Source organism: Heloderma suspectum, chromosome 1 (genome assembly GCF_057233095.1).
Source record: "Heloderma suspectum isolate Gila_16-S chromosome 1, 16-S_ref, whole genome shotgun sequence".
NCBI classification, from domain to species: Eukaryota; Metazoa; Chordata; class Lepidosauria; order Squamata; family Helodermatidae; genus Heloderma; species Heloderma suspectum.
In genome coordinates this window covers 382902554-382919360 of record NC_139458.1, presented here as the reverse complement: position 1 = coordinate 382919360, position 16807 = coordinate 382902554, and the positions used below count along the sequence as shown (strand labels likewise).

The following is a 16807-nucleotide window of genomic DNA, read 5'->3' as shown; positions in this document are numbered from 1 at the left end:
AATTCTTCACTAGAATTATCTTAGAAAACTGTAATAGAGCCTAACAGAAAAAAGATTTAAAAACCATGCCCTTAGCTATTTCTATTAAAATTCCAACACTTTCTTGAGAGCACCTTATTTCTACACAATCTGCTTAAGAATATTGCAGAAAGGAACTGTTCTAAGACTTTATTTTCCTAGGAGGTGAAACAGATTTGAAAGAGCTAAATATTCTAGCCATAGTTACTAATGGTATACAACAAGGCAGACATCAATGCAAGGAATGCTCAGCCACCTCCCAAGGGCCCACATCCCAGCAGGGGCCCACTGACAAGAACAGCCTGGAATACCCCTCCTCTTCACCACTGCAACCTGTTTGTTCACCTGCCTCTTGCTCTGACCCAGACAATGGTGGCAGTGAGAAGCAGGTGCAGTAAATACCACTGCCTACTTGCTTACTGGCTCTCTGCCTGTTAAACAAGCAAGTAATAGCAATGATGAGAAAGAGAATAAGGAGCAAATAGCATTGGTGGTAATGGCAGTGAGAAGATTCACTGAGAGAGGGGGGCCACTGAGGGTGTCTTGCCCACGGGCTCTCAAAAACCTGGAGCTGACACCGGTATACAGGATGGCATGAGGTATCCCTTAAATTTACATATCGTTCTCTCTCCAGGAAAAAAAGTATATTCACATGGTCTAGGCCCCTTCCAACCCTACCATTCTATGATTCTATGAACCTGCCTTATTCTGAAAGCTCATGGTGGATCAGGCTGCAAAACAACATCCAGGAAAGTGTACCTGAAGATACCTTTGAGGCACTAGGAAAGGATGCAGCCATGGTGCTTCCCACCCTATTCCTTCAATGACTCTTTTGACCACCCTTCTGTTTCACCTGCTGTGAAGCAGACTGGAGTTCTGGTTGCAACAGAACATACTAGCAAAGAATAGCCACTTCCTCACTGGCTCAGCTCAGGCTATTTAGGAGAAATCTACAAATTTTTACTAGGAATGGTAGGCAGCCTATTTTGGTTATAACTAATCTTTACCCTTGTCAAGTTTGAGATGCCAATCCCTTCTCCTTAGGGGAAGAGGCCTCCAGTATAGATACTTTCTCAGATGAGGAAGAGGATTGTACTCCAGAAGCACATCTCAGGCGTCTCTTCCCCAGAAAAGCCCATGGGGCTAGTTCCCTACATCCCAACGAGGTTGTATTACCATCCTTGGACTCCAGCTCTGAAGCCACAGCAACACAGCAGTCACCTCTGCACTGTTACAGTCAAAGTGTTCTAAGCTAAACAAGGTCCCTTTAAGGGAGAAGCCCCCATTCAGTGTGCAGATGGAGCTGATGACCTAGAGGAAGGCAAAACGCTACTGAAGGCTGCTTCAGTCAAAATCTGAGAAGTCTACTTGTTGGAGCAACTTACAAGTTAAGCTTGTTTGGTTTCCAGCCTCACTCAGAGCTCTCTGTGGTGCTATCAACTTCTTTGTTCTGCCTATCCTAAACCTGACCTTGGACTTGTCTGACCACACTTCTTAAACTTACCCTCTGCCAATCCCCTAGCAGAACTCAAACTGGGCTAGATCCTTTCTTCAGCAGGGTCTGCTGTCCAGAATGAAATACCCTTCTTAAGTCCTCCAGTACATATTAAAAAGACTCTGTAGTGTGGAACTGGTCAGTCTCACTGCATGCTGGATGTTAAGGAACAGAGCTGTCCTCCATTTTGGCATTTAGTTTGGTTTTATGTTATTATAAAATGGGGCTTATATTTTTTGTGTGTGTGTACTAATTAGTTTCAGCCATAAGGTTAATAATTTAGAGGTCAAAGGTTTAATTAGAATGTAAATGTTAGGAAGTTTATCCCAGGAAGAATGATATAAAAAGTTCAGCAAAGCTCGAAAAGCCAGTGAAGAAGGCAAGATGTTCTAAAGTTCAACAAGAGCACAAAAAGCTCTCTCAGTTGGCAGGAATAAACAAGCAACTACTCTCATGATTGGCTGGACTGGGACAGAGGAGAATTTTTGTAGAAGATAAAAATCACAGACAGAGGCAGACAGACAGGTATGAAAGAAGGAAAGAAAGAAGGCCAGAGTCCTAGAGGAAAGACAAATTCAGAGCTCCAACAATGTTACTGCAACAATATTGCAAGCAAGATTGTAATAGCTGTCATGTCCATGAAAACGTATTTTTCACCTCTAAGTTTGAAGCTACTATTGCTTGGGAAACTAACGCTGAAACACTTTTAGAAGATACCCACTCTAAAGAAAAGGCAGCTCAAACATCTAAAATCCAGTTTTTAAAAAATGCTTTCAAGGTATGCTATGACTTAAATGCTTTTTACTAGAATCTTTGGAGAATAGAAACTCACAAGATTGTTCATGAACTTCGAGTAGCCAGGCTTTAAAAATTTTTTTTAAACCATCGTGAGAGTTGGCAGCACACAAACCAACAAAGATACTCTAGATAGTATAAGCAAGATTCTGGCATTTTGGGAAACTTGCCGACACCCTGAATCTAGCCATGAATGTGTGTAATTAGAAGAGACATGCTTAATTTATCTACATAATCAAGTTTGAAAAGAGCCATGAATTAGAACTACAAACACATAAGATATAAAAACTAGAGGGAAACAAAATCAGTAATGGAAGCCTTCAGAGACATTGCTTTCCATCTGCATGTATGGTAACGTTCAGCCACATATGGAAACTATAGTTGCCCAAGAGTCAACAAGTCTTATAGCTTCAGGTTATTAAAATTAGTTAAATGGATTGAGACTAAAATTCAGATTCTTCATGCACATATTTTAATGCAACCTCTTGCTGTCAAAGCTTAAAAGCTTTACAGTCTTTCTCTAATTAACTGGTTTCCAGTAAAGAATATATTAAAGCAGGGTACTGAGATTAAGGTAGCTGTGTCAACACAATTTGTTTTGCATCACCATTCCTATTTGTAACATAGAAACAATGCTCCCCTACTTAAAATGGGGTCCCTGATTAAAAATGCTCTATGGTCAATGGAAAAACTATGCCATACAACAAACATGAGGCATATCTGGGCCCCTATAATCACTTCCCGTTTGTTAGCAGTTGTATCTAGATCTACAAAGATGCTCAAGAAATGAGTGGAATGACTGTCAAGGCTTGCGGAAATGTGACCACATGGCTTTCAAGATATTTGAGGTCTTTTCAGAACACTGAAAAGAGAACTCAAATAAGCTCCACTGACTGCTGAATACTGATTTCTCTGGAAGTATTGTGATTGGTGTTCCAAAGCAATATTGGTCGGTAATATTATTTACTTTATTTCTTTTTCCCCCGCCCACCCATTTTTGTTCTTTCAACCTTTTGTTTTTCTTAGCCTAGTCCTTTCCAGTTGGGGTTCTCTTCTCCAACTTATGTATGGAAAGACAAAGGACCAATTCACACTTTATGGTGGCAGACCTTGCTCCCCGCTGGGATCACATGAAGGGGAGACTCTCTCCCTCCGAAATGTAGTAGATACATTTCAGGGAGTCATGACTAACAGTGCCCATCCCCCCTAGTGTTATGTTCACCCTACATCCCTTGAAGTTTCGGGCTGTATGTCAGCATCACACTTTGTGTGTTCCCCTGAGGAACAGTGATGAAAATACTGCAAAAATGTGAACCTGCTGCAAATAACATCCTTAATTCTTTCCCTACACTGAAAATTGCTTTGGAAATGTGACTGTTTGGGGCAGGGGGAGGGTTCAAATGGCTGTTTGGAAAGAAAAACTCTTCAGTCAGAACTTACACAACATACACAACACATTTTCAGATGTTTGAGCTTCTCCCTTGGCATGTGCATAGGGTAGGGGATGGCACTGCAGTACTACTGTAAACACATGTTTCTCTTCATGTAGGCATCTCTATGTAACTGGGAATCTTGTTTGAGGTTAACACATTTACAGTGAAGTGCAATGATAGAACTTCTTACTTCAATGGTACCCCCTACCCTACACATGCTCAGTGAACATGCAGAGGGGAGCCTGAACATTTGAAAACAGATATATAATAGTAATTTTTAAAGGGTTGAAGAGCTAAGGAGCTATGGATGTTCAAGTGACTTAAGTAAGCTTTTTGACCACATGTATTAAGACTGAAACCAGAACTATTATGGAACACAGTCTGAACATTCTAGGCAATGGAAATTTTAGTATTAAATCCCACTTACAACTATGTGAATACATCCAAGGGCAGCTGCATGTTTTATTTTCAAATGACATAAAGCATTACAGGAATATCATATTTATATAAATCTTCAGAACAATGTAATTATGCTTAACAATCTAAGTCTGTAAAGTCAAGGAAAAAGTTAAGTATAAATTAAGATGAAATCATGTCCTCTGCAGTGCAGTGCTCCTGAAATATCAAACCAGACCCAACTGCTAAAGTCAGATTTTCCACTCTGACATTTTTCATGTCATATTATAGTTAAGACTTCACTTAAACCTGCACCATGTCAGCTATAACTGCAACTGCACAGAAAAAAGGAAAAGAATGTGACAGCCCCCGAGAAGGGGATGAAGGGTTCAAACTAAATGAAATTGTTGAAGTATCTGGCATGACCTTTTAATAAAGTACACAGACTTCTCTAATAAGCAAATTTTGAAGGAGTACTTAGGAGAGAAAAGTCTTTCAGCTCCCTCTTTCCCATCTGTATAATCAACATTTTAGAGAGAGCCACCTACTAAGAAATCCAACAAATCATCTACAGACAATGCAGGCTAAATGTATCCTTGTGCTGGTGAAGTTATTAACGTCAACACATCCTCAAAAAAAGAAGAAGAAGCTAGAGAACTGTAGAGGAAGAAAGGACATAACACAAAGATGCATTCTGAAAACTATAAACATTCCTACAGTTACCTAAAAAAAAGGGGGGGGGGAGAACATACACTTCACCAGCAGTTAAGTTATGGCAGCAGGACAAGTTTAGCGAACTCACAGGAGTGTGCTCTGGGAAGCAGCCCTAACCATGAGTAAGCTAAGCTGGAAGAATTTTCTCCATGTAGTTTTTACTTCTAGAGCTACTTCTGTATTATTTTTCCTGACCTGAATCCTAAAACCGAAGAAGGGAAATGGGAGAGGGGGGAAGGATAATTTCTTGTGCTGAAGTTATCATGACCCAAACAATGATAAATGTCTGTTAACATCTGCTTTTTACCATAAACCATAGCTGTTCCCCCCCGCCCCCTGCCCCCAGGACTGCAGGGAGAGGTGGTTAATCTTTCCCCTCCACAGCACATTCCTGATGAAAATCCCCCACCCCACCCTGTTACTATCTGTTGTAGGGTGAAAGCTGCTATCAGTGCCATCATCAGCTTCCACCCACAGCAACCAGGTGAGGGATTTTAGTCTGGAGTGTGGGAGGGAAAGAGTTAAAACCATCTCTCTGCCTCCACAATTGCTACTTAACCAAAATCCCCACAGATTAAATATGATCACATATTTTATTTTCATTTATTATTACATTTGTCTCTCACCATTTTTTCTCCTGCAAAGAACCCAAGGCAGCTTACATGGTCCTTCTCCTCTCCATTTTATCCTCACAACAACCCTGTGAGGTAGGTTAGGCTGAGAGTCAGTGACTGGCCCAAAGTCACCCAGTGAGCTTCATGGCCAAGTAGGAACTAGAACCCGGTTCTCCCTAGTCCCAATACAACGCTCTAACCACTACACCACGTTGGCTCTCAGTGTAGTTTGGCCATCAAGTTAAAGTGATGCACAGCTTGTGTGCAAGGCTTATATTTGGTCTTTTTGAGGATGCATACTTGACCACTTTCCCCTCTCTTCAGGAGTGCTGTTAGAAATATCACTTCCTCTGAGAAAGTAATATTATTGGCAATGGGTGTAACTCTAATTAAGAAATCCTTGCACTTCAGGTATATTTTTAGATACAGATTTTGTAGGAAATAAATGGGTTTGTATACCAGGAGGCTTCAAAAAGAAACCCCCCATAAGAAGAATGACTAGAATTACAGGAATTCATACAATCACATTAATATCTTGCCAGACCCAACTGCTGCAAAACTATAGATTTTTTCCTTTCCTACATTAACCTGACACTTCTGGGAAAAAAAAAGAACTTACATTTTTTTTTTCATTCTACAAAACTATTAACACGGAAGATCTCTACTGCAACATGATGAATAAAATATTTACTACAATTATACTCTGTTTATCCTGTAGAGCAATTACCCAGAGATAGCACCTTGATGTGGGGTTGGTTTGAAAGGGAGAAAGATCCCAAAAGGCTGCCATCTGATTTGTTTATATTAAGAACACCACTTCTGAGCACTCAGATCTATTCACACTTTGGTAAGAATTAATGTAATGATCTCCTACACTGATTCGTAGCGAAATACAAGCAAATCTATTCAGTAGAATATGCAGCTGTATATCACCACACTGTACAGAAAAATATCAATCTTTTAAGAAACACTGCTATAATGAAAGCAGTGTATGCATTATAGAACTCCCTAAAAAACAAGATAAATAACAGGAAAAAGCCACCCTAAATTAAAATAAAAAAAGACATTTAAAGTTTGGGCATTCTTCATTATGGGAAAGAACCTTCCACATTGAGACCATCATCAATCAGAAAAGCTCCATCTGCTGTATAATTAGCTCTGATAAATGACACTAATATGAGCTACATTAGAGAACTACTGTTTGGAGGGTGTGGGGGAGGGGGGGAAGAGAGATAGCTGGAACTGTAAATAAATCTAACCACTGTTTCACTTACAGCCATCCCGACAGGAAGTCATAAAGAATTTTTTATAGGTAATATTTTCAAATGTGCTGCTGGCTGTGCTTCCTAATATCTATCATCTTGGAGCATGCATTAGCGCGTGTACAGAAGCCTAGAACAGAAAAAAATAAGTTCTCCCCTTCATATATATTTACTGCTAAACTCTTTATTGAAAAAATTATAAAAGCTTGTTCCAACAATGTAGCTATTCAGGAACACAATGGAAGATCTTTATGAGAGATAGGGAACTGAAGCTGTTGAACAACTGAAGGATATGTATCTTGGGGTGCAGCTAACAGAGAGGAAGTTGCAGCTAGAACTGTTTTTATAGCATCCTCCTGATGTTTCCATGCAGTAGTGATGGATGGAAGAAATGTTGAGTTGGGACTACCTGCAAGATTGTTGAATGAATGAGAGGGAGAAGGAGGGAGGGAGACTATGTGTTTGAGTGAGTGTTCTGCATGTGTATGTATGTATGCAAACACAAATCATCATATTGCAAGTAAATTTAATACAGTATGTGACAAGAGTTCACTGGGCTTTAAATAAAGGTGTCTTATTATGTCTTTCATCTCAGAGCACCACAGATTTAGGTGCAATGTAACTCTTCTGAAAGATTTGTTGGCTCCCAGATGTGAAGAGGATTCTCTTTGAAGTGGTCAGAATCGAATCTGGACTTTAAAGAAGCTTTATGACCAATTTGGTGCTTTGGAGAGCTCCAGAAAGACAGACAGTGGGTAGTATCTTATCATGCCCCATGTGCTTGCAGGACCCACCACTTGGGCAATGGGATTTTGTGATTCTAAAGCACCCCCAAAATGGGCAATAACGGTTGTTTCTGGAATGGGGCAAGTCAGTGGAGCTTGCAGAAGGGAGTCTGCTAATGTGCCCCGATCTGGAGACTAGTGTTTCCACTAGTTTCCCAGATTATTTTTAGAAATGAAAAAGCCCCATTGCACAAACAGTGGGATCCACAAGTGCAATGGAAACAGTGGAGATGAAGTGGCCCTGTTGGATACTGCCCATTGTGTTTGCAAAAATAATAATAATAATAATAATAATCACTACCTTGCTTTCGCTTTTCCATGTAGGGAAAACATCAGGATGGAGAGTGGTAGGGAGAATGGAGTCTTGGCCCTACTTCTATAGGTTATGTTTTATTGCAAATCAAGTTCTATATTATCTCTTCTTTTATTACTAGTACATGTTAGTAATTTATTACATACTTCCGTATTCTGTTTCACTGTGTTCTTTGTGGTGTGTATGTTCTTTGTGATTTGTAGGTCTCTTACTTATGTTTGTTATGTGTATAAACTGTGGTTGTGTGTGAATTTTTATTTTACACACACACACACACACACACACCTGTGAGTGACCTAGTTTGGTCACTTTAACACTCTTACCGTTAAGAACGTCGGGAAAACCACTAAACCGTTCAGGTATGACCTAAATCATATCCCTGATGAATATACAGTGGAGGTGAGGAATAGATTTCAGGGATTAGACCTGATAGACAGAGTGCCTGAGGAACTATGGACGGAGGTCCGTAACATTGTTCAGGAGGCAGCAACGAAATCCATCCCAAAGAAAAAGAAATGCAAGAAAGCAAAGCGGCTGTCTGATGAGGCTTTACAAGTCGCTCACGAAAGAAGGAAAGCGAAAAGCAAGGGAGAAAGGGGAAGATATACCCAACTGAATGCAGAGTTCCAGAGAACAGCAAGGAGAGACAAGAAGGCCTTCTTAAATGAACAATGCAAAGAAATCGAGGAAAACAACAGAATGGGAAAGACTAGAGATCTCTTCAAGAAAATTGGAGATCTCAAGGGAACGTTTTGTGCAAGGACGGGCATGATAAAGGACAAAGAAGGCAGGGACCTAACAGAAGCAGATGAGATTAAGAAGAGGTGGCAAGAATACACAGAAGAACCCTACAGGAAAGATCTGCATGTCCCTGATAGCCATGATAGTGCGGTCACTGAACTTGAGCCGGACATCCTCGAGAGTGAAGTCAAGTGGGCCTTAGGAAGCATTAGTAACAACAAAGCTAGCAGAGATGACAGTATTCCAGCCGAGCTATTTAAAATCCTAAAAGATGATGCTGTTAAAGTGCTGCATTCAATATGCCAACAAATCTGGAACACTCAACAGTGGCCACAAGACTGGAAAAGGTCAGTTTACATTCCATTTCCAAAGAAGGGCAACGCCAAAGAGTGTTCAAACTACCGCACAATTGCGCTCATTTCACATGCCAGCAAGGTGATGCTCAAAATCCTACAAGCTAGGCTTCAGCAGTATGCGAACCGAGAACTACCGGAAGTACAAGCTGGGTTTCGAAGAGGCAGAGGAACTAGAGATCAAATCGCCAACATTCGCTGCATCATGGAGAAAGCAAGAGAATTCCAGAAAAACGTCTATTTCTGCTTCATTGACTACGCTAAAGCCTTTGATTGTGTGGATCACAACAAACTGTGGCAAATTCTTAAAGTGATGGGAGTACCAGACCACCTTACCTGTCTCCTGAGAAACCTGTACGAGGGTCAAGAAGCAACAGTCAGAACCAGACATGGAACAACCGATTGGTTCCAAATTGGGAAAGGAGTACGACAAGGCTGCATATTGTCACCCTGCTTATTTAACTTATATGCAGAGTACATCATGAGAAATGCCGGGTTGGATGAATCAGAGGTCGGAATTAAGATTGCTGGGAGAATTATCAACAACCTCCGATATGCAGATGATACCACCCTAATGGCAGAAAGCGAAGAGGATCTAAAGAGCCTCTTGTTGAGGGTGAAAGAGGAGAGTGCAAAAGCTGGTTTGAAACTCAACATTAAAAAAACGAAGATCATGGCATCTGGCCCCATCACTTCCTGGCATATAGAAGGGGAAGAAATGGAAGCAGTGACAGATTTTACTTTCTTGGGCTCCAAGATCATCGCAGACGGTGACTGTAGCCATGAAATTAAAAGACGCTTGCTCCTTGGGAGGAAAGCTATGGCCAACCTAGACAGCATAGTAAGAAGCAGAGACATCACCTTGCCGACAAAGGTCCGTCTAATCAAAGCTATGGTTTTCCCAGTAGTAATGTATGGCTGTGAGAGCTGGACTATAAGGAAGGCTGAGCGCCGAAGAATTGATGCTTTCGAACTGTGGTGCTGGAGAAGACTCTTACGAGTGCCCTGGACTGCAAGGAGGTCAAATCAGTCCATCCTAAAGGAAATCAACCCTGAGTGCTCATTGGAAGGACAGATACTGAAGCTGAAGCTCCAATATTTTGGCCACCTAATGCGAAGAGAAAACTCCCTGGAAAAGACCCTGATGCTGGGAAAGACTGAAGGCAAAAGGAGAAGGGGACGGCAGAGGATGAGATGGCTAGATAGCATCACGGATGCAATGAATATGAACTTGAGCACGCTCCGGGAGACAGCGCAGGACAGGAAGGCCTGGCGTGCTATGGTCCATGGGGTCACGAAGAGTCGGACACGACTGAACGACTGAACAACAAATGATAACACTTATAATACATATTATTTACATTCAGTATGAACTCAGTTTGTGGTGCCCACAGACAATATGGTGCCCATAGAACAGGGTGAGCAATACTTGACCTACAATACTTGACCTACAATACCCATGTTTTGACCTACAATACCCATCAGCTCTAGCCAGCATAGCCAATGGTGAAGCACACTAGGAGTTGTAGGCTAAAACATCTGGAGGGCCACAAGTTCTCCACCTCTGCCCTAAGGAGGCAGATGCAGAGATAGTGTTGGCACTGCCCATGCCCAGATAAGCCATGCCCCCAATTCCGATGCCTAGTATTTGCAGGCAGGAGCAGTTTGGAACAGAGAAAGCAGCTTCACCTCAGCTCAGAGAGCTAGCTCACTCCTACTGGATGGAGAATTCTTTTGGCGAAAGAGGCAGCAGCAGGACTGAACCCCTGGCAGTGGCCACTCCAGTAGTGGGAGGAGAGGGCATCTTGTTGGACACTGACATTCTCAAAGAGCTACCTCAGCGCTCCCCAAAATGGCATCCTCCAGATATGTTGGACTACAACTTTCATCATCCCCAGCCAGCAGCAAAAAGATGATCCAAAACATACTCTGGATTTCATATCAGGAGTCAGAGTGTCTGTCTTCTAGGCCTACCAGGTGACATCTCTTTGATATAGGAGAGGTTGCAGCCTCAGTTTTGTGGAACTGTCCCTCCACATGCTGAATATAATTAGCTTTTTGGAAAATTGATTAAAATGTCCCTATTTAATGGGTTCTGATTCTAAAGTGCGGGCTAATGTTAACTTCTGCTTCTATTATTTGAGCTTTATCTGAAATGCAAAATATAAATGTAATAAACACCAATACTGGTGAAATAACATATTTATTAAAAGTAAAGCAAATGCAATTTTTAAATCATAATTATTGTTGAGAACTTACGGTACTTTGAAATACCTATACTTTTTAGTAGTTTTCTTTGGGACAATGTGAAAAATGCTTTTTGAGTTGTATCCAATTAACGACCCCCCACCCCGCCAACTGACAGCTTATGTCAGTGGAACAGGGAGGGGGTGATTCCTCCTCCACCCTGCAGCCTCCCTGTGTGCCTTCAAAATCTGTTCTGGAGAGCTGGGGGACCTTCTGAAGCAGATTTTGGGGAGGTGCAGGGGACTGCAGGAAGGAGGGGAGGAGGGGAAAGTCCAACTGCATGAGCAGAAGTCCACTCATGTAATGTTGGATTTTGTCCCTTTAAATCACTTCTTCATTTGGATCAGGAAGAAAACACATTTGAAGCATTTTGAGGCTTTATATATTACAGAATAGAGTTTTATAAATAGCACAAATAAATTCTGAATTTGTCAAAACTTTTGATGAAGCAGTATTGACAGAATTTGAATTCAAACTCCTCAACAATCCTTGACTTTTAACGAAAATTGCCCATCTATTAGAAAGACAGTAAAAGAATGAGGTAAGACTTATCCCTGAAGTACTCAAGAGTTTCAGGATGTATTTACCCTCACTCTACACAGGTCACTATTCTGCATGTTTAGTTCAGTGCAATTATTTCAGAAACATCAGCACAATATATTACAGTGATAACATGGGCTCTAGTTTCCATGGCACAGCCTAATAGTTAACTTGTGGGTAGACAGATAGAGTGGTTCTGAAATGGACAAATGTAAGCTAGCTCTTAACAATTAACTATTCAATTAGGATGGAAAAATGGATTCCTTCCTTTGTTCTTCCTGCAGTTAACACACAACTATCATTCTCATGCACTTTCAGTATATTCTTAAGGGCTAAAAACTAAAGCTGTTAGAAAAGAGCAGAGCCTAGCTTGTTCTCCTCTGAGATTGTGCACTTACATTCCTCTTTGCTCGGTGAAGTTACATTCAGTTCTGTCGATAGTTGCTGGTTGGAGTTAACAGTCTGTGTAGATAGGGAGGTATTACTGTTGTCGCTATTTGTTTCTCCAGAGAACAAATCCGATTGGCTGTTGCTTGTGCTGGGACTGGAGTCATCATCTGGCTGCTTCTTTTGAAAATCTAGCAAGACACAAATATAGGGAAACGATGCTTGAAGCAATTACAGGACCACAAAACATGCTACTGTTCAATACTGATAACACATACTTGGTAATGTTTTATATATAAATTATAAATGTAGTCATCTTTATAACAGTGATTTAATCCCACTATTAATCGCACCTTCTCTGTAGCAAGACATTGTGACTGAACTCAGTATAATCACCTTGGAACACTATACCAGTGGAAAGACAGAATATACATTTACCAAATATATTTAAACAAAAATAAAAGAGCAATTAGTACTGAGTCAATAAGGGTATATGTTTACAAGAAACTTCACAATTGGTAACCTCACAAGACTACTATCATGTGCACTATATGGGGCTGCCCTTGTGCCTGGTTTGGAAGCTGCAGCTAGTGCAGAACGCAGCAGCTAGGATGCTCAGTGGAGCACCTAGCTATACACACATTATACCTGTATTAAAAGAACTGTACTGGCTGCCTATTAGCTACCAAGCCATGTTCAAGGTTTTGCTGTTGACATACAAAGCCTCAAAGAACTCAAGACCAGGATATCTAGCCGGCCGTCTTCCCTTATACAGTCAGGGCCAGAAATATTGGAACAAGGATAACTGTTTTGGCAGTTGGCCTCTGTACACCACCACATTGAAGTTGAAAGGAAACACACCCAGATGGGAGCGAAGTCAGGACTTTTAGCTGTAATTCAAGGGGTTTGACAAAAGTGGGGCACTAGCCATTCAGGAAGGACAGCCGGTGGCATACACACACACACACACACGTCGTTGGTGGCTCATAAGTAATGGAACAAACCAACATCATTTCAAACTTAAGGATCGCCTTTAATACCTGGATGAAAATCCTTTGCAGTCAATGACTGTCTGAAGTCTGGAACCCATGGACATGACCAAATGCTGAGTTTCCTCCCTCGAGATGCTTTGTCAGGCCTTTACTGCAGCTGCCTTCAGCTGCTGCTTGTTTGTGGGTCTTTCTGCCTTCAGTCTTTTCTTCAGTAAGTGAAAAACGTGCTCTATTGGGTGGAGATCAGGTGACTGACTTGGCCATTGAAGAACATCCCACTTCTTTGCCTTCAGAAACTCTTGGGTAGCTTTTGCTGTATGTTTTGGGTCATTCTCCATCTGCAATATGAAGCGGCGTCCTATCAGTTTGGCAGCATTCGGCTGAATCTGAGCAGGAAGTATAGCCCTATACACTTCAGAATTCATCCTGCTGCTTTTATCAGCAGTCAGGTCATCAATAAACACCTGTGACCCAGTTCCATTGGCAGCCATACATGCCCATGCCATAACACTGCCTCCGCCATGTTTGGCAGATGATGTGGTATGCTTGGGATCATGAGCTGTTCCTTTCTCCATACTTTTCTCTTCCCATCATTCTGGTACAAGTTAATCTTGGTTTCATCAGTCCAAAGAATCTTATTCCAGAACTGGGCAGGCTTTTTTAGGTGTTTGCTGGCAAAGGCTAATCTGGCCTTCTGGTTCTTGAGCGTTACCGGTGGTTTGCACCTTGCTGTGAAGCCTCTGTTTGTACATTCATAAAGCTGTCTCTTGACTGTAGATGTTGACAATGACATGCCTACCTCCTCAAGAGCATTCTTGACCTGGCTAGATGTTGTGAAAGGGTTCCTCTTCACCATGAGCAGAATTCTGCGGTCATCCACTTTAGTTGTCTTCCGTGGTCTTCCAGGCCTTTTGCTGTTGCTGAGATTGCCAGTTAATTCCTTCTTTTTCAGGATGTTCCAAACTGTTGTGTTGGCCACTCCCAATGTTTTTGCTATCTCTCTGATGGGTTTATTTTGTTTTCTCAGCCTAATGATGGCCTCCTTCACTCGCATGGACACCTCTTTGGACCTCATGTTGGGAGTTCCAGTGAACAGCTACCAAATGCAAATGTAGCACTCAGAACCACCTCCAGGCCTTTTATCTGCTTGATTGGTCATGGGGTACCCAGGAAACAGGCCACACCTGGCCATACAGCTGCTTGTCAGCCATTCATTCCATTACTTATGAGCCACCAATGATGTGTGTGTGTGTATGCCACTGGCTGTCCTTCCTGAATGGTTAGTGCCCCACTTCGCTCCCATCTGGCTGTGTTTCCTTTCAACTTCAATGTGGTGGTATACAGAGGCCAACTGCCAAAACAGTTATCCTTGTTCCGATATTTCTGGCCCTGACTGTATATATGCAGTTGAGCACTGAGATCTTCTGAGGAGGCCTTGTTGGTCATTCCACAGCCTATGTCACTACGTAGTGGGGCATAAGTAGACGTTAGTGGTGGCACCTACCCTCTGAAACACTTTCCCACATGTGATTTGACAGGCAGAAATGGTGGCGAATTTTAAATGCCTCTTGAAAACACACACAGCCTATTCACACAGGCTTTCCCTGACCTGTGAGGGACTCTGATACTGTTCTGTTCATATTGTCATAGTATTACAATGTTTTTAATGTTTTAATTATTTATTATTTTAGATCAGCTGTTATATTGTACGTTAATGTGAACCACTTAGGGATTTTAATATATTAAGCAGTACAGAAATATTTTAATAAATAAAATTTTGAGCAGAAAGGTGCCCCCTTTCAGTTATTGCTTTGAAAGCGGTGGGATTGTTTGCTTACTGAGGAATTGAACTGGCTTTATTTGCTGCTAGTGACATCACCATGTCAGATTACAGAATTCCCTTTCTGCTGATTTATGCCTTACTACTTTGGTGCAGGCCCTTAAGCAAGCTGTAAGAACTTATTTGTTGAAACTAGTCTTTCTTGAGTAGTAAGTTAATACATACATTCAACTCTCAACAAAACCTGTCTTAATTTTCTCAATTCTGTTTTTGAATAAATGTGCTTATGCCCAATGCTTTTATTGTTTGTAAACCACTTTGTGAGGTTATATCTCTGAAAAGTAGGATATAAATGTATTAAACAAACAAACACACAAATAAATAAATTTATGTGGTGTGTCATGTGGGGTGGTGGCAGGGAGACCATGTATGCTGCCTTGAGCTCTTTAGATTTTACCAGCATAGGTCCAGTGTGGTGTAGTGGCTAGAGTGCTGGACTGGGAGCTGGGAGATCTGGGTTCTAGACCCCACTCGGCCATGGAAGCTCACTGGGTGACTTTGGGCCAGTCACAGACTCTCAGCCCAACCTACCTCACAGGGTTGTTGTATTGAGGATAAAATGGAGAGGAGGATTATGTACGCTGCCTTCGGTTCCTTAGGGAGGAAAAAAGGTGGGATATAAATGTAATAAATAAATAAAAATAAATAACAGTGCCTTAATCTCAACAGAGCATGACAATAGCTTGAATTAGATTTCAGCCAAACTTTGCAATGTTTTCAGAAACATCGCAAACAGCATTTTAAAAAAGTCTTTAAACTATTTTAGCACTCCTCCGAAAGTGTTCTTTTTGCTAGTTTAAAAATACCCTCTTAATCTGAATTGCCCTTTCTCTCAGGAGTCAAATCTAATTTGTTGTGATTTTTAAAAATTGAGGTCCAGTGACATCATTACATTAGACTATGTTATGATATCATCCCAGTCACAATATGATCCCTGATTGTGCTGGACCACCCAAGTGCCTAATTAAGAAAGAGGAAATAGCAGCAGTTGAGGAAAATGGTGCCAAAGAAGTGGCAATACGGAAACAATGATAACAAAGAAGATTCAAGGGCAGATCAATATTTTCTTTGTCTTTTTTGTGGGATAAAAGATTAAAAAATGTATGGTTTTGACCTGAAAAACTGATGAATATTTAGATGCAGCCCTGTGGTTGCATAATGCTCAACTTGTAGAAACAGGGCATGAACCTACTGCATGAAAGGTTCATCTGAAAATAACAGGCTGTATTAAAATATTACTCAAAAATGTTTACTTAAAATGTTTATCTTCTCCGAAAACTTTCTTCATTGTGCTGGCCGTTTTGCTGTCCGCTCAAGACTAAAAGAGGATTCAGATGCTTTTGTATACTCAAATGTTTGTTCAAATAAATAACATGGATGTGTGGAGCTATATAAGTAGTGATACAAAAGACTCAGTACATACGTTTGTGTACCACTCATAAATGATATTTTTGTTTGTGTGCATGGGAAGTGTTTTTCCAAGTATAGCACCACAAATAGGATTAGTAACAACCTTTCACATTTATTGGAGAAACTAGAATTGGAACATTACTAAAATATATCATCCAGGGACAAGATATGTCTTAATTGACAACTGTATATCCTTGAACCAAGATGGGTAAGCTATTTTGGACATTTTTAATTGACTGATGATTTCTATTAGGTTTTCAGTTATGGAAATCAAACCAATGGCCAAGAGGTTTCCAGGATCCCAATTTAAGTCTACTTTTAAACTTCTATTCTGAGTTTATTTTCTAAACTGACCTTTCTGTTGTCTAGACAAGTGTAGTAAATGCTTTGGTATCACAGGGATACAAATGATCTTTAATTTCCTTTGAATTATGAAGCCTAATATCATGATTCTAATGCTAACAGTGAGAGT

The 16807-nt window shown here is 40.9% G+C and overlaps 1 protein-coding gene across 2 annotated transcripts in view; it reads right to left on the bottom strand.

Moving 5' to 3' along the window:
- The window catches only part of ZFAND3 (zinc finger AN1-type containing 3), a 202940-nt gene that overhangs the window by 62663 nt on the left and 123470 nt on the right, over positions 1–16807 (bottom strand). For both annotated transcript variants that reach the window (XM_084828515.1, XM_084828514.1), the window contains one exon: positions 12105–12284. In XM_084828515.1, the coding sequence (XP_084684641.1) occupies positions 12105–12284 (180 nt within the window). The remainder of the gene's footprint in view (positions 1–12104; positions 12285–16807) is intronic.